Below are 24,257 nucleotides of genomic sequence, written 5' to 3'. Positions count from 1 at the left end.
CATAAAGGGATTTGGACTTTTATTTAAAATCAAAGGAAATGAAGCACGATGACTTTTAGCAAGTTCACAAACATCACATTTGAAACTAGAAATATCCAAATCAGTAAACAACGTAGGAAACAAACATTTTAAGTATCCAAATGAGGCATGCCCTAAACGTCGATGCCAAAGCCAAATCTCAGTTGTTTTCTTGGTACTATTGACGGTGAGAGCATGTTGTAGTTTGACAGAATTTGTTGACTCCAGATCCAAGTAGTACAACATCCATTTCTTAATACCATAACCAATTGTTTGTTGAGTCTGAATATCCTTAAACACACAAGAGTCAGGACCAAAAATAACCACACAAGACAAGGTATTAGTGATTTGAGAAACAGAGATAAGATTGTAGTTCAAGGAAGGTACCACCAACACAAAATCAAGATGTAAAGTTTTAGTAAGATGAGATGACCCTTCCCCAAGAACTGAGGTGGTATTACCATTTGCAGTAGAGACACAGTTTCAAGAGGAGGATTTTAGTTTAAAGACTTGGTTCATATCAAATGTCATATGATCATTAGCACCATAATCAATTATCCATGCATTATTCAAAACAAGTGCAGAAACATTAAAAATTTTACCTTCTTCAGTAGTGTAGTCAGTGCTGATGAAGTAGATGGACCAACATCTTCTTTTAGTTGAGCAAGTGTTGTTGTAGATGGTCTCCTAGCATTCCAATGTCAAGTTGGATCCCACCAGTCTGGATATCCAATTAACTCAAAGCAACGATTTTTTGTATGGCCTGTTTGATTGAAGTGAGTACATTTCAATGAGGCTTTATCGACAGTGGAATTCTTTGAGTTAGTGGATTTTGGACGCTCCTGTGATGTTTGACTAAGCTGCCAATGAGAGAGCATTGTGGAAGCTTCAGTTTTGGTATTCTTTCATTGAAGGCAGTGGATCGTAAGTCTTCATGACGAACCATGGCATAACACTCTTCTAAACTAGGTCAAGGTGTTTGGCACAGAATCTCGCGTCGAAGATGGTCAAAACTTTTATCTAGCCCTGCAAGAAATATGTGAACTCGGATTCGCTCAATGGACTTCTGGTATGCTGTAACATTATCAGGATCCTTCATGGCCAGTGTATCTCAATGATCTAGTTCTTGGAATATTTCTGTTAACTCCCCATAATAAACAGATAGTGTTTTGATACCTTGCTTGGCTGAAAATTCTTTCAGATTCAAAGTATAGACCAACATCTCATCATTACCATCATAGAAATTTTTGGAAAGACTACTCCAAATTTCACGAGCAGTTGGCAAACGAAGATATTTCTTCATGATATCTAGAGACATGGACATTAAAAGCCAATGTTTTACTTTTTGATTTTCAGCTTGCCATTTTTCATAGCCTTTGTTTGATTTAGTGGGAGGATCGATTTTTCCCATAATGTATGCGAGTTTCTCTCTTTTAGCGATGTGAATCTCCATAATTTGAAACCACACATCATAATTTGTCTCAGTAAGGAGAACGCCATCATTAAAGGGACTTTCAGGAACAAGAACAAGCATATGGGCTGATTTGGTGTCATTTTGTTGACTCTTTTTTATTTTATTTATATATGTATGTGCTTATACATGGACTAAATAAAATAGATACTAGACTAAACTAATAAGACCTAACACACTTAAAACAAACATATCCCAAATATATATAACTAATGAAAAACAAAGCCTAATACAAATATATTAAATCAAAGCCCAAATGCCTAGATAAAGAAGAGAATAAAAAAACTTTTTTACTGTAGATTCCCTTTTCTGTTTCGTTCAAGATGTCTGTAACGACCCAAAAAAAACCACTAATAAGGCTTAAGGGTCTTGATTAGTGTGCCGGGAGGGCATAATTGGTTTACATGTGATTTAAATGATTTTAATGCATGATTCCGTGATAAGCATGCTTACATGATTATATGGATATATGAAATGCATGTTTATGGGTATTAATATGCATGTGGGCCCTGTTTAGATTAAGGGGGCATATTTGTAATTGTGGCCTGTTGAGGGCATATTTGTAATTGTGGCACGTTGAGGGCATAAATGTGATTATGTGTTATAATTGTGGAGACCACATTATTATGTGGATATATTTGCAGCATGCGGCTTGAGGCGATCCTAGGGAGCCAGTTAGCGGGAAAGTCACAACGGGACCCAATACTTGACTCAGGGCAAGTCAAGGGTTACTTTGGGCATTAGATATTTATTTAGTTATTGGGTTATGAAAATAAATAATTGGAGATATATTTGAAGTTAGAAAGTTTAGGAGGGAATATTGGGGAAAATTTACCATTTTGCCCTGAGGGACATTTTGGTACCCCGAGCCTTGAGATTAACTTAAGTAACTTAAGTAAGATAAAACAAAACAAAGGAAATAGCTAGAACTCGGCCAAACCGACCCACCTCATCCTCTCAGCTCACTCATCTTTTTCTCAAAACTCTCTCTCAAGAAAACTATTGAAACCAAAGGAAGATTTGGCTAAAAACTCAAGGATTTGAGCTGGAATCTTGGGGAATATCTCAGTAGCAATTTGGAGGTTCGGACAGGAATTTAGGTAAGCATTGAATTATGGTTTTAGCTGTCTAAATTTTGTAGTTTTGGCTAGGTTTTAAGTGTTCTTGGGTTTTTGGTATTGAAGATTGAGTTGAGGCTAAGGACTTGGGGATTAGCTCAGCAACTACTTGGTGGATTTGTTCTTCAGTAAAGGTAAGCTTTTAATTATGGTTTAGCATGTGAATTCTATGAATTGATGGCTGTTTTAGGAGGTTTATGAGCTTTTGGGTTTCAAGGATTTAAGTGTGATTTTAATGAGTGTTTAAGCTAGGTTCTTGTTGGGTTATACTGCTGAGTGCATGTTAGGATGTTTGTGATAGTTAAATTGTGTTATTGGGATGGTTTTGGGTTGAATTGAGTGAGGTTTGGTTGCTGGAAATGATGAATTTTCTGGGTTCGAAGGGGTCCGGCTACGGCCCTGTTCTTGGTGTGCCACGACCCTCTAGAACAGGTGGGAGCTGAAGAGAAGGGCGGGCCGCGGCATGGGGAGTGTTGGGCCGCGGCCTGTGTTTGCTGTTTGGGGAGGCTAGGCCTCTGGTTGGAGGCGGGCCGCAGCATAGGGGGCTTAGGGCCGCGACTCTTAAGGGAATATTTGGCTTTGAGTAGGTTTTAGGTGTGGGAATCTAACCTATGGTGCTCGGGATCGATCCCACTACCGTGTTTGGTGGAATTCGATGTTCTGAAGACTAGAACTTGGACCGAAAACCTTTGTTCAATTGTTATTAATGGAATCCCTTATCTTGGTTGTGACTAGGTGTATGCTAGGGCTTAGGAAAGGGATTGTGCTCAAGGGTCATTTCTCGCAATCGGAACGCTTGGAATTAAAGGTAAGAAAACTGCACCCACTTATGAGTCTATAATGGGACTAAGGGTTCCCTATACTTGTATGCATTATTGTATGATGGTATTATGCCATGTGTATATGAAACAAACGGCCTAAGAGTGCCGGAGTTAATATTGGCGCACAGGATGCGGCTTAGCCACTGGTAGCTGAGGACAGCTTAATATTCACTGCTTGATTTAAGCAGATCGGAGTCAGTGGGGTAAACAGAGGGTGCGACCTAAGGGCGTCGACCTTGATTGTTATATGACTTGGTTATTGATGTTGATTTGATGAATTTGCTATGTTGAATGTCTGATTATGTGAATGTTATTGATTGCTGAGTATATGGTTATGCTTTATGAGTTATCTGATTATTTTCATTGATATTATGGTTTTCTTGCTGGGCCTTGGCTCATGGGTGCTACGTGATGTAGGTAAAGGCAAGGGTAAGCTTGATCAGCCCTGATTTGGAGAGCTCTAGAGGCGGAATGTACATAGTCAACTTCTCGGCCGCCACGGTCAAGGGATGGACAGGAATAGGAGAACCTTAAATGTCTATTTCGCCCTTAGAGTGGCCAGTAGTTGTATATACCCTGGAATTTTGTAAACTGTCATTTAAGCTCTATTTATTTTGAGATCTCATGTACGAAATGTTAATGTTTATTTGAATGAAATGTATCTTTTATGACCAAAATCTTTTAATCTTAGTTCAATTATAGTTTCAGTGACACGTTTCTAACTTAATGATTTGATTAGCAAGTCTTGCACCTTTATAAACACACAATGTAATGGTCTTGGCTACCCAGGGCATTACAATGTCCCACAGAGTACACACTACTGCAACTGCGAAGACAGCGCAATCAAAGAGACGATGGCCTTGACAACGAACTAGTAAAGGTGCAAAGATGTGACGTCAGTAGAGAAGCAACGATTGTGGATATATATATATATATATGTATGTATAAGTATATATATATGTATATTCTTTCTATTTGGTGGGTTTGTAATTATTTTTTTCTTTCCTTTCTTCTAGGTAGGAATTTCTTCCCACTCTGGTACCATATGAGGAAATGGTTTTTTCTTATTTCATTCCATGAAAGGTGATACAATTTATAGGATTTAGAAACCTAAAAATATAATATTAATTGATTACAAATCAATCCTAATAAACGACAAATGATTTAAGGAAATCACTGATTGATTTATAGAAACCACTAATTGATTCATATTTCAACAATATCAACTTTTTTTAACTATAATATTGTTATTATTTATTTAAAATATTTGATTTTTTTCATTATCATTAATTAGAGACATTTAAATATAGAGAAACTTACATCCAATACTACTTTTTACAAAAATAAATAAATAAAAAGTTAGTATATGTGAGGTAAAAGTGTATTTGATGTTTGGTTGATGGTGAATATATGTGAGGTATATTTTGAGAGACCGTATTTTTTAATAGAAAATCATATTTTTATTTTTGAAGAAAAAAGAATTTTTCAAAAACCATAAAAGAGTTATAAAAATGTATAAAAAAAATGCATTTTTTAAGCAAAAATTTATTTATTTATTAAATGATTATTAATAAAAGTTTATTTTTTACATCAATTTACATGTTAAAATATCATTATGTATTGAATCTCAATCATAAATATTAGAAAAATTTACTCCAAAAGGTTGCACTTAATCACCGAGTAGTGTTTTTTAATAACAAAAGTCAGTAAATAGTCTAAAATGTTGCACCTAAGTCACTAAATATTTTTTTAGTAATAAAAATCAATAAATAATCTGAAATATTATACTTAAATTACTAAGTAATTTTTTATTGTAGAAGTTATATTTTATACTAAATTTGTCTCAATATTAATTAATTAATAAAAACTTGAAAAATATATATTTTTAACAATGAAAAACAATTTTTTATTTGTTATTTTTTAAACAAATTTCAAATAATTTTTCAATGTTAAAATAATTTTTCAATGTTAAAAATATATATTTTTTAAGTTTTTATTAATTAATTAATATTGAGATAAATTTGTGTAAATTAAATATAGCTTTTGCAACAACAAAAAATTGGTTAGTGACTTAAATACAATATTTCAGACTAATTATTGACTTTTGTCACACAACAATCAAATCTACTTAGTAACTTAAATACAATATTTAATTATTGATTTTTGTAAAAAAAAAAAAAATTTATAATTTAATTGAAATATTTCATATTACTTATTGATTTTTGTCGTAAATTTACTTAAATATTATCTAAAATATTTGTTTTAATACTATATTTAGATGATTGTGGAGATGGTCGTTAATCATCGTTTTAAATTAATTGAACGTCTTGAATTAATTTCATTACGTATCGTCAAAAAAGAAAAAGAAAAAGAAAAAGAAACAAAGAAACAAAGAAAAAACAAATATAATTTCCCACGGGCCAACGGTCACCTTTTTCAAAATCAAATCCACCAGTGAGTAGTGACCTCTCTCTCTCTCTCTCTCTCTAATATTGAGAACCCCAGTTACTGGACAATCCCAAATCTTTCTCTCTTTCTTTCTGTTCGTGCAAAGCTTACAATGGCTACCACGAACGAATACAAACTCAGCCATGAACAAGAGCTTAAAATCCCAGTCTTCACTGTCTTCAAGAACGGAGCCATTCTCAAGAACATCTTCATCGTCAACAATAACAATCCCCAAATCCCGACTCAAGAACACGAAGAAATATTAATCGTCGGACGACACCCCGATTGCAACATCATGTTGACTCACCCCAGTATCAGCAGATTCCACCTCCAAATTCTTTCCAACCCATCTTTACAGAAGCTCTCTGTAATCGATTTATCGTCCGGTAAGGATCTTCAATTTCTTTTCTCTTTTTTCAGTATTTATGGCTCTATTGGTTCTTGATAGAAAGGGTTTTTGTATTTAGTGCATGGGACTTGGGTTTCGGAGAAGAAGATTGATCCATGTGTTCGAGTTGAGCTGAAGGAGGGAGACTCGTTAAGGATTGGCGGTTCGAGCCGAGTCTATAGGCTGTATTGGATTCCTTTCAACCAAGCTTATGATTTAGAAACCCCGTATGAATCCGTATCCGATGTTCCAATTCCAGGAGAAGAAATCGAAATGGAAGTATACCGGGTATGAAATTACTTCCCTCTTCCCCTTTCAAAATTTGCTAAAGAAAATGAGTCGAGTCGTTCTTGAATATGTTTGTGCATTTCTATTAGCATGAGAACTCTATGATGATCGAGAATAAGCCTATTGAAGAAGAAAATAACTCGATGACAGTGGAACCCAAAGCACATGAAGGAAAATGTGAGGTGAGAATTACTAGATTTAAAATCATATAAATGTACTATATTGTAACCACAATTTTTCTCTTTTTCTTGTTGTATTCCAAATTTAGCTTTTGTTTGTTTATTTTGACTTTTGTAGGGCAACGATCATTTATTAGTAGTAAATCAAGACATCCAGTCCCTGGATTTGGTTGTTGAGGGTATGAGTTCATTATTTTCTGATGAGAGTTTGGTTTTAAGTGTAAAAAAGGAGATTCCATCAGCACCTCCTATACCTGAAAATCCAGTTTTTTCACTTCTGGATGAAAATGATGAACTTGCTGAAAGCCCACCAAAAGATGTCACTGAACATAATGAAATCCCGAGCCTTTGTAATAATCATTTTGGAACCGACTCAGAAAAATCATATTTTCCTCTTGAGGGAAATAGTTTGGACACTTTGGGTTCAGATTGTCATGAATATAAGGGCAATTCATCTTCTGTTAATGATGTTGTATTTGAAATAGTAATGCAGCAAGGGAGGTCTCCTAGAGGATCAGAGGAAGAACTTAATCATTTTGTAGACCGTAATTCTTCATTCTCTATTGATAAGGAAGAGAAGGTTGAACTTGCCGCTCAACCATTTGAGGAAACTGAAATTCAACAAACTGACATAGAAAGCCTTACCCCAGAAGCTCTTTCTGATGTGGAATCACTATTTCTTCAAGGAAAGCAAGAAAATTCCACGGGGGAACGAAAATCAAATTCATTGGTTGACTTTATTTCTGCATGCTCTGATGGCATTCCTCCAGCTTCTGAAAGAATTGAAGAAACTGAGGACCAAAGGCTTTCCATGAAAGGTAATGAACAGAAGGATGTCTCAGTAGATTATTGTGAACCTTGTATGGCAGAATCTGTAAACTCGTCTCTGCCAGCTTGGGAAGATGTCCAGGAAATTGCAGTTGACAAAGAAAAGCAGACCTCAAAGTCTCTCTTTGAGGAAACTGCAAACCAAAGGCTGGTCAGGAAAGACTATGAGCAGAAAACTAATCCATCTTTGTTGCTTGGATCAGTCTTTGGTGATACTGAAACTCAACAAACTGACGTAGAAAGCCTGACCCCAGAAGCTCTTTCTGATGTGGGATCACCATCTCTTCAAGGAGAGCATGAAAATTACGCTGGAGAACGAAAATCACACTCATTGGTTGACTCTATTCCTGCATGCTCTGATGGCATTCCTTCAGCATCGGAAAGAATTGAAGAAACTGAAGACCAAAGGCTACCCATGAATGATAATGAACAGAATGATGTCTCAGTGGATTATTGCGAACCCTGTATGGCAGAATCTGTACATATGTCTCTGCCTGCTTGGGAAGTTGTCCAGGAAATTGCAGATGAGAAAGAAAACCAGACCCCACAGTCTATCTTTGCTGCAGGAGGGCTACCTCAATCAGAAATAATAAGGAATGTCTCAGTGGATTATTGTAAACCCTGTATGGCAGAATCTGTACATATGTCTCTGCCTGCTTGGGAAGTTGTCCAGGAAATTGCAGATGACAAAGAAAACCAGACCCCACAGTCTATCTTTGCTGCAGGAGGGCTACCTCAATCAGAAATAACAAGGAATTCTTCAATAGGATCAGATATGAGTACAAGCTTTGGAAGCATTTGGTCAAGGAGGGGTAAGGCTGCTAGTGTTGTTCCCCTTCGAACGGGTAGGAGCAGATTAGAAGCCGTGCAAGGTGGGTCTGATTCTAAAGCTGCACAGCATAATCAAAAGAGTACTGAAGATAAATCTATTCCAAAGGAAATGTCCACTTGTTTGAATAGGGAGGAAGAACTCTTTACTCCAGATAAGGAAAATTTCATCCCAACTACCCTTTTACAACAGAAGTCCTCAAAAAAGAAAGGTACACCTGTCGGTGTTATCCAGCTTGGAACAACTAAGAGCAGAATAGAAACTAAGTGGGGTGGTGTTCACTCTGCGGATAAATATCATAGTCAGTACAGCGCAGTACATAAATCAATTTCAAAGGAACTTTTCTCTTGCTTTGATGGGGAAGAAGAAGAGATTTATACTTCGGACAAGGAAAATTTTACCCCGAATACCCTTCTACTCAAGTCTATAAAAAAGAAGGGCAAGCTAGAAGAAGTGAAGCATTCTACACCATGCAGAAGATCCTCCTCAAAGATTCCTTCTAGCCCCAAAATGCATCCAGAAGAAAACTTAAATGTCCTTTCAAATGAGGAGAATGAGACATTGAGAGTTTTACAAGAACGGAAATTTGTAAAACAAACTACCTCTGAAAATCAGGTGGAGGTTGAAGAAGAATTGGTCATTAACAAAAGAAGACTGGGAATGAAACGAGTTCCATTTCAATCACTAGCTGTAGACTCTGTAGAGAACAGCAGATCAGAAATGTTATGCCCTAGTTCTGCTACAAGAAGCAGCTCTTCAGTAAATTACACTCATACTGTGGAGAAGGTTACTGGTCCATTCTCTGTAAGTTGTGACCAACTCCATATTGTTTTTGTTTTAACTATCAGTACAAGTATAAACCAGTAACTGAAGTTCATTTCAGAACAACTCTGACTGGGAGGGTAAGAGGGGATGGACCATAGTTGTGGACACAACTACTCTTCTGAACAAGGATTCCAGAAAGGCACTGCAGCTATTACAAGGTCTTAAGGGGACTCGTTTAATCATTCCAAGAATGGGTAATGAAAATTAAACATACATATAAATCCACTTGCTTTTGGTGCATTATAGAATATGCAAACTAAATATGTCTTTGTTACAGTTACAAGGGAACTGGATTGCTTGAAGCGGCAACGCAGTCTATTCGGGAGAAAGCCTGAGGCTTGTCTGGTGTTAGAATGGATTGAGAAGTGTATGACAGAAACAACATGGTGGATTCATGTCCAGAGCTCAGTGGAAGATGGAAGGCTAATTGCTCCTACTCCTCCTGCCACTCCTAGGTCTCCATTTAGCCAGGAAAGTGGGGGCTTTTACAGTGGAACAACGACTTCGCTGCCATTCTTAAGCAGTGGGGCTTTAATGGAAATTCTTTCCCCAACAACAGAAGACCATATCCTTGAGTGTGCTCTTCAGAGTAGGAAACTGAGGGCTGATGAACAGCATGTCCTCCTTAGCGACGATCTTACGTTAAAGATCCAAGCAATGGCCGAGGTAATGTGTAAAATATACAAGGTCATGCTGAGAACACTAAAGTTGCTCCAAAACCTTGCTGAAAGTTACTCCAAAACATTGGTCAGCAATGTGACAATGGTTGGATCCCACTTTGGAAAACATGGTGGTTCAAAAGCACATTATTACATCATTGATTGCAAGTTTTGACTGTAAATTTCGTGTATCAATTATTATTTTGGCAAATATATTATCACAGTTGCATGCTCCCAATTTTGGAATTTTTGTCATTTTCTTTTTTATGATCTTTTCAGGGTTTGATCTGCGAGACGGTTCAAGAGTTCCGAGAAAGCCTGATAAATCCATTTTCTGAGAGGTTTTTGTGGGCTGACAGTTCTCCCAGAGGGCAAACTTGGTCTGTCTTAGATGATGTTGTTTTGAGGGAGAAGTGCAATCGTTATCCCTCAAAGAAGTCTTCAAAGGGAGAAAGTGCCAAGGGTTTGAAGCTCATTCTGCTCCACAATTCTCATTATGGACAGAGATCTCTAATTAGCTAAGCTAAATCAATTCAATATGTTGCTGACACAGGCAGGAAATGATTGTTTGTTTTTTTAACCATTTGGTTGAATTGAATTGTTTGGGAGTTGAGTTTCTTTTGCCATTGTTACATGTGAATTGCCAGTGACTACACTGTGACTGTGAATGCATTTTCACGATCTTTTTATTCGAATCAGAACATATCTGAATAGGAATAAAAGTGAACAAGGCAGATTTGGAGTTTCATATGCTTAAGTTGTACTTAAAAAAGTTTTAAACTGCACTAAAAAATCCCTCTTGCCAATATTCCAAAGTAGAAAGAACTCATTTCCAAATCTGACCCTACCTTATGGCAACTCGCATGGCTGTAGAGGTTAAAATGTGAATTATTGCTTCTGCTCAGTCAGTGTTCTAACTTCTATGTCATTAGCACAAAAAGTAGTAGACATTTCTTTTGTGAGATTAGCATGTTATACCAAATATTGGGTTTCGCTAAATTGATTCTTAGGAAATCGCGAATCAACCAGTTCTACAACAAAGTAAACGTGAGCTTCTTCGCTAGGACTATTGTTGTCTTGATCTTAGATCAACATTAAACAAAACTAATTGAATACTAGTTTCAGAAATTTCCAAAATGAGTTTGCCATTTCAATAAAAATATATATCCTTCGCTATTTCATATATAATTATGCCTCGTACCCAATAAATAAAAAATTCTTAGTAGGTGTGTTCCTTTGGATAGATCCAATTTTTCAATCTTTTGGATTCCTTAATTTTTTTTTTTACCCTTTCCGGTGGTATCAAGATGCCACTATGGCCAATGGACTAATGAATGAGGCTGTTTAAAAGAAAGTAGAATAATTTATTTAACTTCAACAAATTACAGGGGTGGGGTCACCTCACCTTTTATGGTAACAGAAACTAGGAATTTTGTGCCCCGTGTGCTAAAAATAAACCCATAAATATTACTAAAGATTATGATTAGAACCGGACTCCCCTCCGATCTTTGGAGGGTAACTACATGACCCTGACAAAAGAAAAGAGAAAGAGCTCTCCGAATCTTCAAACGGGGGTCGAGGGAACTCATGAAACCCACCAAAGTTACATGTCTCGAAGTTCAGTGGTGAGAAACACGCAGTAGGGTCGTCAAGGTTTCCTTTCTCATCCATTATGTTGTGAACCATAGTTTCACCAGGTGTACTGGGGCCAAAATTGAACGTTACAGAATTTACAGAACCCTTGTTTGTTACTTCAATTCCAGTTGAATGATCGGCTGGGCCACCACCATTTCCTCTTGTTTCATCAATTGGTATGGCTGGAGTATGACCTTGGAACAGCGCAATGTGCCCAAAAAGCTTGTCTTTCCTTGAGAAGGTTGTGCCACAAGAGCAAAGCCATTTGTCCTTGCCACAATGCTTTTCATGAGTTTTGAGATCTGCTATTACTGAAAATTTCTTTATGTTGCACCTGCTGCAAGTATAACTCTTGTCACAATGGGTTCTCTTGTAGTGATTTTTAACACAGAGAATAGTCTTCAGAGGCTGGAACTTCTTGTGATCTTTGTTCCTCTTGCAGCCAGCATAGGGGCAGGAATACCTCTTGATAACCACAGGTTCAGACTCCAATTCTTTGTGTGGCTTAGCAAGCGCTGCTGGGGTTTTATATTCATCACCATGGCCTCTCATGTGCATTCTCAAATTCGCATCCCTCTTGAATCCCTTTCCGCAAATGGCACAGAAGTGCGTATGAGGTGCCAGGATTTCTTCTTTCTCTAATTGTAAGATCTCGTAGGTACCAGGTGGAAGGTTCTCACCTTCATCAGCATCCTCCTCATCTTTAAAATCATGTTCATCCAAGTGGTTGTTATGCTCAATCCCATGATTAGCATTCTTATCTATTTGATTGGACTCTTCAGAGATTTTGCTTCTGCCATTGTTTTGTGGCTGAACACCAGCACTCATACCTAGCCCGGGAGTAAGGTTGACCTCACCAGGCTGCCCAAGCTGTCCCATAGACGGCACATCAGTTGGAAAGGTGTTATGCACAGATGGTAGAAGGTTACCAGCAGTAGAGATCAGCTGAGCAATAATTGAAGTAAGATCAGCAGTTATGAGTTGCTGCTGCTGTGCAACAACCTCGGCCGGTCTACCCAGAACTTGGCCTCCCCCACCTGCAATTAACTGCACTAAATTCTGGAGTTGGTGGATTTTTTGTTCCAGGAAAGAGAGATTGTTCAGCATTGCACTTGGATCCCAATCAGGGATTTTATTGGCTTCCTGTGTATCGTGCATATGAACATCTTCAGGACCCAAGACTTTAGCTTTATTACTAAGGTCAAGAGGAATTGTAGCTTGAGCTTCAGAAGACTGGTCAAATCCTCTGAAAGATGGTTCAATTGTGACGCCGTAATCTAAAATTGAAGAATTTGCCCACTTCTGTTGGCCTAGCTGTGAATTGAATTCAGAGTAAGATGCACGATCCTTCGAAAGCTTTATTGAGGAAGAATTCGGCCACTGGCCTGCACATAGCCCTTCTCTAAGTTCCATTTTTTAGTTTTCTTGTCCTTCAGATATTAATTAACGTCAACTACCAACCAAAGCTGAAATTATAAAAATAAATAAATTAGTAAATAAAAAAGACATACTCAACATCATCCTTTTTATAAATTTAAACAAGAGAGAGAGAGAGAAATATTGGCATAAAAAATAACTAAGACCCTTCTAAACAATTAGCACGTTAAGCAGGAAAAAAGGCCTCTCGTCCTCAAATCTCAGTTAGCTGTTTTCAGTTTCAGTTACCCATTTTGCTTCAGTCAATTTTCGTAGTTCCTAAAGGCTTCTATGACGCAAAATATAGGACTCGAATTCATTTACATATTTTTACTCACAAATTAAAAAGAAAAGGATCGAGTTGGAGGTGAAAAGAAATGATAGAAACCACGATTCTCCATCTAAAGTCATATCTCAACTAGGTAAGGTAAAAATTTAATCATTCTTAAAAATAAAAATAACAATAAATAAATTAAAAAATAGCTGATTCAAGATCCCAAAACTCATATCAAGATGGCCTAAAGCTACAATCTCTTCCACCCAAAAACTGTAAGAGTAACCAAAACCCCCAATGTTATCCCTAACCGTTTAGAACTAAAGTACAGATAAGAGTACCATATTCTTCAACAAAAAGAAAAACCAAAAAACAGAAAGAAAAAGAAAAAGAAAATCAAACAAACAAAAACAAAAAGAAAGGTCTAAATCCAAACCAGAAACGTATATATTCATTTTAGCACAAAACCAATATATCTATTAGAATCCATAATACTCATACACAAAAACAAAAAGAAAAAAAAAACCAAAAACATATTATCAATTCAATGAACAAAAAAAAAAAATTGGAACAAACCAGATTGAAGACTAATCAGATACTCTCTGTCTCCTCTGAGTTGGGTTTCTGGTCCATAATTTGGGAAATGAAGATAGAGAAACGAGGAATAGAAAAGGTAAGTGCACCCATGAATATATACAAATATATTTTGCAGTGTGCCCCGATGTGTGAGTGGGACCAACCATATAAGGTCAACCCTCTCCATCAGACCGTTCAATTTTATTTTTATATTTTTAATATTAACTTTTTGATTTGGTTGGCTTCAGTTCTTGTGTTAGTAAAAGTCTATCATATCAGTCTCTCTCTTTAGTTGGTCTTCTATGTGGGACCCTTTTTGTGATCAGTCTTCTTTCCGTGTCTGTTCTACTGAACGACGAAAGAGAAAAGACCTACCAATCATAATTGTAAATGGGAAATTTTACCATTTTATGCATCATAATATATTTAATTTTTTTTAAATGACAACGTAAAAATTCTCCTCATATTATGCCCCCTCTTATATTTTGGACACAAATACCCTCCTCCCCTCCTCACTCAAATTTAACACTTCACTCTCTCTATCTCTTTCTCTCATCCCTCACCATTTTTTCACAGCTCGGAGGTGGAACGGATTGGAAGTTTCTTGGCGTTTTTAAGAGAAAAAATCATGGGTAAGTATCATTTCATTAATTTACTTATGAATATGAAATGCCATAGTTAGATATTAGATTTGAACTGTTCCGCAGTTGAGTTTGTATTTTTTTCTGCAACTTTTGAACTGTTCTTCGGATCGGATCTGAGATTTCCAAAATCGATAGTACATCGATGCTCCATCGATTCCCCATCGATTCCATGTCGATGCTAATGCGAACATCTAAATTAGATGATATTTTTGATGTAATATCGATGGTGTATCGATGTTGCATCGATGTCATATATGTTGATTTGGTTCAGCGTCGATATGGCATCGATATGGCATCGATGTGGCATCGATATTACATCGAAATTGAATCGCATACATAGGGCAACCATCAGCATCGATGCCACATCGATTCCATATCGATACTGAGGCAAATTTCGACGTTAGTATCGATGTAATATCGATGGTGTATCGAAATGCCATCAATGCCATATATGACATCGATGGCATTTCGATACACCATCGATATTATATCGATACTGAGGCAAATATATAATTTCGATGTTGGTATCGATGATGTATCGATGTTGAATCGATGCCATATATGTTTATTTGGTTCAGCGTCGGTAAGGCATCGATGTGGCATCAAAATGGTATCGCATCGAAATGGCAACCATCAGCATCGATGATGCATCGAAATGTCATCGATGTGGCATCGATTTTGAACTACAATACAGATTTTCATAGGCATCGATTTACCATCGATTCTTCATAGATTACACTTTATTTTTATAATTTTCTTATGTTTTTTTTTTTGTAAATTTGCAGGTTCCAGAGTTAATATAACTGTTTCTTACAACGGTGTTTGGGAACAGAAAGGAGAAAAATGGAATTTCAAAGCTGGTTCGAACACTATAATACATGTACCAATTGATGTTGGTTACATAGAATTATTGGAGAAGTTGTATTCAAAGTTGAAAGTGGATAGGTCATTGTTTGACTTAAAGTTGGAAGTGTCGTTTACATGCAATGATTTTAGTGTAGATCCCATTGAAATCACAGATGATGAAGGAGTTAGTGCTCTTATTCTTGAAAATTCAAAGTCCTTAAAACATCGGGTTCCTTTATGCGTTAGTTCGATTGCAAAGAACATTGCTCTTATTGATCCATCTCCTAGAGCGAGTGTTAATATGGAAAATCATAATCAATCATGCATGGCTATTCCACAAACAGCTACTGGGCCAAGTGTATGCATGGGAGGTCCTAGTCATAATGAAACTTTTTTTTCCCCAACAAATCTCCCGCATGATGATGGGTATGAGTATGAGCCTTATGTCAATGACGATCCAGTTGCCCTTTTTGGTGATGATGATGAAAGAGTTGAGGGGTGCAGTAGTTCTGATGATAACTCAGAGGATCAGTTGTCGATGCTACATGTGGTTCAAGTAGATAATTTAAATGTACGACCATTGCCAAGTCGTCAAGAAAGCCAAGGACGGAGGACTGCTGGATCAGAGAGCAGTCGTCCAACTACACAAGATGATGGAAATAGATGGAGTTCTCCAGCGTATACTGCTGAAGATATCCCATGCCCCTCTTATGTTATCCCCACGTTATCTGGGGTGAGTTGTGGAGTAATAGAAGTTGGGAAAGTTTTTGAGAACAAGTTAGAGTTGAAGACGAAGGCACACTTGTATGCAATGAAGCAGAACTTCGAGTTTGTAGTGAAGAAGTCAGGTACTGAAGTTTGGTATATCACTTGCAAGGATCCTGATTGTGGGTGGAGATTGAGGGGGAAGAGAATTCCTAAATCTGATATGTTCGAGATAACTCGTTTCACCAACAAACACACTTGCTCACTTGACCTCCGACATAAAGGCCATCGCCAAGCTGCACCTTGGGTTATTGGTCATTGCATAAAGAAAAAATATCAGACTGGATCGAATGCGTACATGGCAAACAACATAAGAGAGGACATTAAGAATGATTATGGCATTGAGTTGTCATATGGAAAAGCTTGGAGATGCCGAGAGAAGGCTCTTTCTTATGTCAGAGGGACACTGGAAGCATCCTACCAGAAGTTACCATCGTACCTGTTCATGCTTCAACAGAAAATCCCGGGACGTTGACAGATTTTGTCACTGAGGAAGATCGATTCAAATATTGCTTTTTCTCACTCGGAGTTAGTAGAAGAGGGTTTCGTACATGTCGTCCTGTGTTATGTGTGGACGGTACCTTTTTAAAGACAAAATACGGTGGGCAGATGTTATGTGCAGTCGCAGTGGATGCAAATAACCATCTATATCCAGTTGCATTTGGTATTGTGGATAGTGAGAATCATGATTCTTGGAAGTATTTCATGTCAAAGCTAAAAGAAGCGATTGGGGAAGTCGAGGACCTGGCGTTTGTATCTGACAGGCATGCAAGTATTACACATGCCTTGGAAACTATTTTCCCCGATGCCTATCACGGTGCTTGCTACCACCACATTAGTATGAATGTGGTTGCTAAATTCAAGACTGATCATTGTCATGTGTTGATGTATAATGCGGCATATGCTTTTAGGAAATTCGAGTTCCACGCTAACTTCGAAAAAATCAAATCAAAAGACCCAGCCATTGCTCAATTCCTAGAAGGAATGGGTTTTGATAAGTGGTCCCGTGCTTACTTTCCTGGAAATAGGTATGTCATTGTCAATTGTATTTTAATTTTTGAAATCTTCTAAATGTATGTTACTATTAAATTTTAGTTTTCCTGGATACTAGGTATAATATAATGACAAGCAATTACGCTGAAAGTTTCAACAATAAGACCCGGGATGCTAGGAGCTTTCCGATAACTACATTCGTCGAATTTATTCGCTTCACACTACAGTCCTGGTTCTGTAATAGGAGAGAAACTAGCGAGAAGACAACTACCACTCTTGCACCGACCTATGAGAAAAATTTGGTGGATATGGCTGAGAAAGCTCGATTCTTGATTCCTTATGCAATAGGGAGGCATGAGTTCCATGTGTTAGATGGTGAGCTGAATGGTGAAGTCGACCTCCTGAATAAGACATGCACATGCGGCGTGTTTCAGATTATTGGTATCCCATGTGCTCATGCACTATCTGGATCCCTTAAGCGAGGGGTGAACTTTTATTCGTTGTGTTCAGATTACTATAAAATTGAGACATGGAGGTCCTCTTACACAGAATCTATATATCCTACTGGTAACGAGGAAGAGTGGATTGTTCCACATGACATTATGACAATAACAGTGAGAACACCTGCGCAGAAAAACCCGGTTGGTCGTCCAAAGAAGAAACAAGGTAGGCCTAAGACGAAACGCCATCCTTCCAATGGAGATAAATTGGTTGTTCCACGCAAGTGCAGCACTTGTGGAGGTCTAGGCCATAATAGGGCAACTTGTAAAGTTCGTGTTTGAAATTTATGGCATCAATGTTAAACTTTTTATTTGGGTACTAATGGTCTTTGTTACTCTTTTTATTTGTGTATTGATGGACTTTGTTACTCTTTTTATTTGTGTATTAATGGACTTTGTTACTCTTTATATTTGTGTATTAATGGACTTTGTTAATCGAAACGACATTTTTTATATACAATACTAAGGAGAAATATACTATTGTGTGTCATCGAAATCAAAATAAATGTTCTAACATCAAGGGTACACATTCTCATAAAAAATGTCGATGCATAATTTATCCCTGAAGTACTGAATGTTGTCCCCGATGGCATATGATAAGGGAATGTCTCCAAGAATGAACTCCAAGTGTTTGATGGCGAATACACCGCAATCTCCGCTGAAACCAAGAAATCTTTATTGTGAGTGTATTGAAAATTAAAGGAGAACATTATTGAAAATCTGAATTTAGTACGTCTACCTGGTTCTAGACTGTGGGACAATATCAGTGGACATGCGCCGCCAATCAAAGTTTGGAACGGTGATCTTCGGTCTAGCTATTTTTAACTTGGGGTGTCCTTTAAACATACCAGAAGCGTTGAGTAAAGATGGAAGCATCCTAGTCCAAGGCTCCATCAACTCAGACAACTTATTATGGCTAAAGTTAGAATGATCTGAGTCAAATACAGTGATCATCCAATCAGCGAAATTTATTTCGCAAAGGACCCAGTGCCGATTTTCCATGCACCAGTGGAAGTAGACCTCGTTGCAATCACCCCAAGGCTTCTTGTACTTTTTGGCATCTCCTTTCAGGAAATCAAGAATGTCCGAGTCCCATTGGTAAGTCCTGCCATTTTTCTTGAATTCCTCGTATCTGGCAGGAATATATTGTGCAAATGATGAATCAAGTACGGTGGCTTTCACAGGGTACGTCTTCGGCAACTCAAAAAGACGTCTCCGTATAAGATAATTCGCAGCGTCGAGATGCTGCAAATAAATAGAGTAACGTTAAGGAAGAGTGGATTGTTAAAATGAGATAAATGTTCTAACAAACATAAGAGACTTACAGTTTCTGCCAACCATTCTTTTGCCACCTTCAACTTCAAGAACCAAACAGGGGTCCCATCACAACATTCCAACTTCCTCGGTCTGCTGTTATCAATCTCACCGAGTACCCATCGGTTAAAAGTTGTCAACATATCTTGATCCAACACCTTTAAAGGAAGGATCGTAACTGGGTCCTTGAACTTTGGTTTCTTGGCTGCTGGAGTATAGTCCTCGTACCTTACTGGTCTCTGTCTAGTACGCTTACCTGTAAAGGAGCAATTAGTATCTAATCTTTTTAAAACAAAAAAAAACTCATGGATTAGTCGTACCTAAGACCGTCTGCACTGGCTGAGAAGGTGTGGCTTCTCCAACAGAAGGCTCGTAACATGAGGGGAGAATGTCGTACTCTACATCATCTGTTGGAGTGGGTGCATGAGTATGTGCAGGAGTAGGTGCAGGAGTAGGTATACTACCTAGTGTTGCCAGCTTCTCTAATATGACTTCTTGATTTTTAAGGACGATACCTAGAGTGGCCTTAACATCGTCCACTGCACCTGATAGTCTGGCTATCTCACCCAACACCTCCTCATAAGCCCCAGGAGCAGGAGCAGGAGCAGAAGTAGGTTCTGTACTAGTATCTGGAGCAGACTCTGTCGGGGCATCCTCCACAAATATGCCAGCCTCAACGGCTATCTCAGCCACCGCAACAGCCTCTGCCTCAGGATCGTAAGGTCTTCCATCCTCTGGTGCAGGCTGGATCATATTCTGCAGCATCGCATACCTAGGAGCATCCCCCTCTGTCCTCTGATATACGGCATCAAAGAAGTCTCGCTCATTTGGTCGAGGCCTTAGGATAGAAATGCATGACAATTGTAATGGAAACACAACAATCAAATTAGAAATGACATAAGTTGATTAGTATAATTCAAAATTTCTTGAATTATTTAAATGTTTTATAACTTACATGTCTCCTCGCAAGTACATCCTTCAAATGCAAATGCTTCGGCTGGCCTATGCTCTCCCACTGTAGCATCCTAGGGAACTTGAATCCACAGGGCTTGGCGTGTTCCTTCTGTAAATCAAGAATCGTCTCGTACGCCCAATATTGCAAGGCTGGTGGATACCCCTTGCAAGTGTACTTTGCCTCCACCTTAAAACCCTTAGAAGACTCCGCCTCAATGATCTTCTTCGCCTTCTTACCTGGTATTGTACCACCAATCGCTTTCATATCTCTATTGAATTGTTTCACAGTTGTATCGAATGAAAGGGATCCCCATGGATACTTCTCAAAATAATCTAAATCCTCGACCATCGACAATGAATCTCGCCAAATAGCATTGTCGTTCTCAGCGCCCAATAGTATCCCCTCCACAAAGTAAACCAAACCGAGCTTGTACAAATCATCAGGTACATCGCACATACTAAAAGCTCGTTCCAAGATACTGAACCGAATGTCTTTTTCGGGTTCCACACTGAAATATGTATCAACTAGGCGGGAGGAAGTAATGTGAGGTTCAATGTCAACGGCAAGTGGTGGACAGGAGCAGCTCAGGCCGGTGATAATGGCGAACTCGTGCACCCCAAACTTTCATAAGTTTGGGCCCATCAAGAAGTGCACCTCATCGCCACGCGGAGACTTGACCTTCCGCAAAAGTAGTGTGTGAACCAATGCCCCAGAGAACGAAAAGGGAGGGGCTGTGAAGAATGGTCCAAAAACAGACTCATTCACCCTCCCCAACAATCCATGCTCCTCAAATCTTTTCTTCAATTTTGTTAACCTCCCGGAACCCCTATAGGTCATACGACCGACATAATGATCCTCCATAGGGATCTCAAGTGGTGGGATACGTTTGGGTGGCATCTGCAAAATATCAAAAAAAAAAAGAATTAGTTGAATTTATAAAAAATACTCAATCTTTTGTTCAACATCGAAATGGGCTCGATGTACCATCGAAATAGCATCGATGGAGCATGGAATCGATGCCATATATGTTCAGCATCAATATGGCATCGATGTGGCATCGATAAACCATCGTTTGCCATCGATTATGCATCAGTATCGACATGGCATCGATGTAGCATCGATGTAGCATCGATGTAGAATCGATGTAGAATCGATGTAGCATCGATGTAGCATCGATGGCCTTTCGATGGTACATCGATGCAGCCTTTCGAGTCCACATCGATGCTCCATCGATGCCATGTCGATGCTGATGCGAACATCCAATTGAGATGTTATTTTCGATGGTGTATCGATGTCAAATCGATGCCATATATGTTCAGCATCGATATGGACTCGATGTGGCATCGATTATACTTCAGTATCGATTATGCATCGATTATGAAAGAATCGACATGGCATTGATATACCATCGATGGAGAATCGATGGAGCATCGATTACTCACTGTATATCATCGATGGTGCATCGATGGAGAATCGATGGAGCATCGATGGAGAATCGATGTGGAATCGAAAGAACATCGACCCACAAAATTTTTGCAGAATTTGCAGAATGCACATAGAATCAAACCCATTTTAAGCTACATTTTTTGCAAAATAAAGATTAACAATCAAACCCATTTCATCGATTTATACATTACGATCCAATTTTTTTTTTTTTAAAAAGACATGAAAACCGAATGTCTTACCTTACCGTGGCCGGAGATGGAGAAGACGGTGGCGACGGCGACTGTGGGGAGAGAGAGAGCTTCGCCTGAGATGGTGAGAATGTGACCTGAGAGAAAATAATGAGATAGAAATGAGAGAGTTTGGCTGGGAAAAAGGAAGAATTTGGTTTGGCTGGGAAGAGGAAAGAGTTTGGTTTGGCCGGGAAGAGAGAAGGTGAGGGGTCTTGATATGGGTATTTTTGTCCAAAATTTTAAAATGGCATATATATGAGAGATTATTTTATGGTGGCAATACTGTCTAAAATTTCCCTTGTAAATCTCCCTCCCACACGGTTTTACATTTATCTCATAATCTTTATTTTGGGTAATTTGTGGCAAAATTTTACAGGGGATAATTTTGTAGCAATTAGATAACTTTTGTTTCTTGGTTTTTGCAACAATGAAATTTGTGATATGTATAAAAATTTCACATGGGTTCGCCGTAGAAATTCCACCTTAATTAATAACATTTTTATCACTTTAAATTTAATTAGAAAATACAGTTTTTTTAATGATTTAAAAATATATATTTTGAAATATTTTTTTGGGAAATTGTGGGTAAGAGATGCATTTTCTCCTACTAGTATAATATTCTCCTTATATGTATACGTAAGGGCAAATTAACTGTAATTTTTTTTTATGATAATGTTCATTATATAGCGAGTCTCTTACAAATTTTCGATAAATTCTGAATAATTAAAGTACCAAAAAAAAATTTCAAACTACTTATTGTATGTGTGTTTTTATTTAATATCAGTATTATTTTATATGTTTTGCATAGTTTTTATTTATTTATTATATAAATTTTTTAAGATTTTATATATTTAGGGTAGAAAATTTATAAATCATAACATTTTGCACAATTATTCATTTTTTTAAAATACATATTTTTATTAATTTAATTAATAATGTTCTTAATCAAATTAATATAATGTGTATACATGTTGATATTTTTAATTATTAAGATATTTTGGTTTTAAATTTTAAATATCAAAATAATAAATCTTAAAGATAAATGTATTTATATATGATTCATTTATTATTATAATTATTACAAAATTAGTTATTTCTAAATATTTTATTTAAATATATATAAAAATATTTTTATTTTAAATTTGAAATGTCAAAACAATAAAAAGATAAATACAAATGGAAAATTTTGAAATAAATATCAATTATATATGATTATTTATTATTATAATTATTAAAAAATTAGTTATTTATAAATAAATTAAGATATTTGAAATTTGAAATATGAAATATGAAACAATAAAAAGATTATCATAAATTAGAAAATTTTTAAGATAAATGTGAATTTATATATGGTTGATTTATTATAATAATTATTAAAAAACTACTTATTAATAAATATTGAAGAAAAAAAAAGTTATGGAAGACGCATTGCCATTATTGATGATTTTAGATATTTTGTTTTTTTTTAATTATTTAATAATCATAAATTAAATAAAATAGAATAAAAAATGTAGAAAAATTATAAATAGATTAGAGATTTTGACTTGAATTCTCCTTTTATTTAAAAAAAAAGTGTCACGTTTTCCAATTTTGACATTGTCATTCAAAATATATCTGACGACGAACTTTATAAATATTATTTATGTTTTTGCTAAAAATATTGCTCCAATTGGCCTATCACATTATTGTCAAGATAATGGCAGCATCCCAGTTTTTGATTTGTTGATTATTTGGGCTTAGAAACAAATGGAACTTGAGTAACTTAATTCTATAAAACCAAGTTTTAAGGATTTTTTTGCTTCCTATTATTAAGTTCATTTATGCATAAAGACTGTTTGCTTCCTATTATCTATGGGCCAGTTTGGTAAAATTTTTGTTTTTGAATTTTTTAAACACAAAAATAGAAATATTATTTTATTTTTGTTTCTTTATTTTTAAAAAATAAAAATATGTTTGGTAACTATTTTTTTTTTGTTTTTAAAAACAAAAAATAATAAACGTGTTTGATAAATTTTATTTTTATTTTTTGTTTAACAATATAATGTGTTTATTTGAATAAGAAAATAAAAAAATTGAAAAATTGAAAACTGTTTAAAAAAATTTGAAAGTAAAAAAAATTCTATTTTCAAAATTTAATAAATTTTAATTAAAATTTTAAAAAATAATAAATAAAAATAGAATTACCAAATACATTTTATATTTAATTTTCAAATTTTCAATTAATTAAATAAAAAAAATTAAGTGTTACCAAACAACACCTAAATAATTTAAAACCAGTAATATCTATTGTCATTTTTTAAGTCTCTCTAAAAATTTAGAATGAGTTATCACTACTTGAACAATTAGACACCCACCGCATAATCATATCGATCCAATTGCAAAAACGAAATTCTACCAACTAAGTTAATTGACCCCCAAATACTACTATATGAATCAAAATTGAACATCCTCTATTATTGACTTTTCTATTGTATTGATAATATGTTGACTTTTCTATTGTATTGATAATATGTTAACAGATAATATTACTAATTCATCATCTTGAATGATATTGTCATATTGAGAATTCATTCTAAGTGAAGAGATGTCAAATGGATAAAAGAAAACGTAGTCTAATTCTTTATTTTTAAGTTCTAATTTTTAATTAAACTAAACTTAAATCAAACCTAAATATTCAATTTAATGAATTTTAAAGCTTACATAAAAACAAAATTAATTAATTTTTAATTAATACAATTTCTAACCTGAAACTAGAAAATCTAGAAAAGAAAAATTAGATCCGCAATTAATA

General features: G+C 36.2%; 4 protein-coding genes across 4 annotated transcripts; 2 read left to right on the top strand and 2 right to left on the bottom strand.

The window, feature by feature from the left end:
• The first annotated feature begins 5,888 nt into the window (after positions 1-5,888).
• Positions 5,889-10,620, top strand: LOC133804163 (FHA domain-containing protein PS1). Its single transcript, XM_062242330.1, has 7 exons — positions 5,889-6,262; positions 6,344-6,552; positions 6,642-6,734; positions 6,850-9,192; positions 9,272-9,407; positions 9,491-9,879; positions 10,152-10,620. Exons 1-7 carry the CDS (start codon positions 5,989-5,991, stop codon positions 10,392-10,394), a joined length of 3,687 nt encoding a protein of 1,228 aa, XP_062098314.1. The 5' UTR covers positions 5,889-5,988; the 3' UTR covers positions 10,395-10,620.
• Positions 10,621-11,215: 595 nt separating this feature from the next.
• On the bottom strand, positions 11,216-13,917 carry LOC133807206 (protein SENSITIVE TO PROTON RHIZOTOXICITY 1). The gene is made up of 2 exons (XM_062245384.1): positions 13,774-13,917; positions 11,216-12,973 (listed from the first exon to the last, which is right to left on the bottom strand). The coding sequence occupies exon 2, from the start codon at positions 12,918-12,920 to the stop codon at positions 11,343-11,345; it is 1,578 nt and encodes a 525-aa protein (XP_062101368.1). The 5' UTR covers positions 12,921-12,973; positions 13,774-13,917; the 3' UTR covers positions 11,216-11,342.
• A 2,720-nt stretch (positions 13,918-16,637) lies between these two features.
• Positions 16,638-17,803, top strand: LOC133805889 (uncharacterized). Its single transcript, XM_062244035.1, has 2 exons — positions 16,638-17,056; positions 17,140-17,803. Exons 1-2 carry the CDS (start codon positions 16,638-16,640, stop codon positions 17,801-17,803), a joined length of 1,083 nt encoding a protein of 360 aa, XP_062100019.1.
• Positions 17,804-18,037: 234 nt separating this feature from the next.
• On the bottom strand, positions 18,038-19,694 carry LOC133805888 (uncharacterized). Its single transcript, XM_062244034.1, has 4 exons — positions 19,156-19,694; positions 18,847-19,091; positions 18,261-18,766; positions 18,038-18,179 (listed from the first exon to the last, which is right to left on the bottom strand). The coding sequence occupies exons 1-4, from the start codon at positions 19,598-19,600 to the stop codon at positions 18,038-18,040; spliced, it is 1,338 nt and encodes a 445-aa protein (XP_062100018.1). The 5' UTR covers positions 19,601-19,694.
• Positions 19,695-24,257: the final 4,563 nt, after the last annotated feature.

This window comes from Humulus lupulus, chromosome X (assembly GCF_963169125.1).
Source record: "Humulus lupulus chromosome X, drHumLupu1.1, whole genome shotgun sequence".
Taxonomy (NCBI): domain Eukaryota; kingdom Viridiplantae; phylum Streptophyta; class Magnoliopsida; order Rosales; family Cannabaceae; genus Humulus; species Humulus lupulus.
Note: the sequence above shows the minus strand (reverse complement) of the source record. Positions and strands in the feature narration are given on the sequence as shown.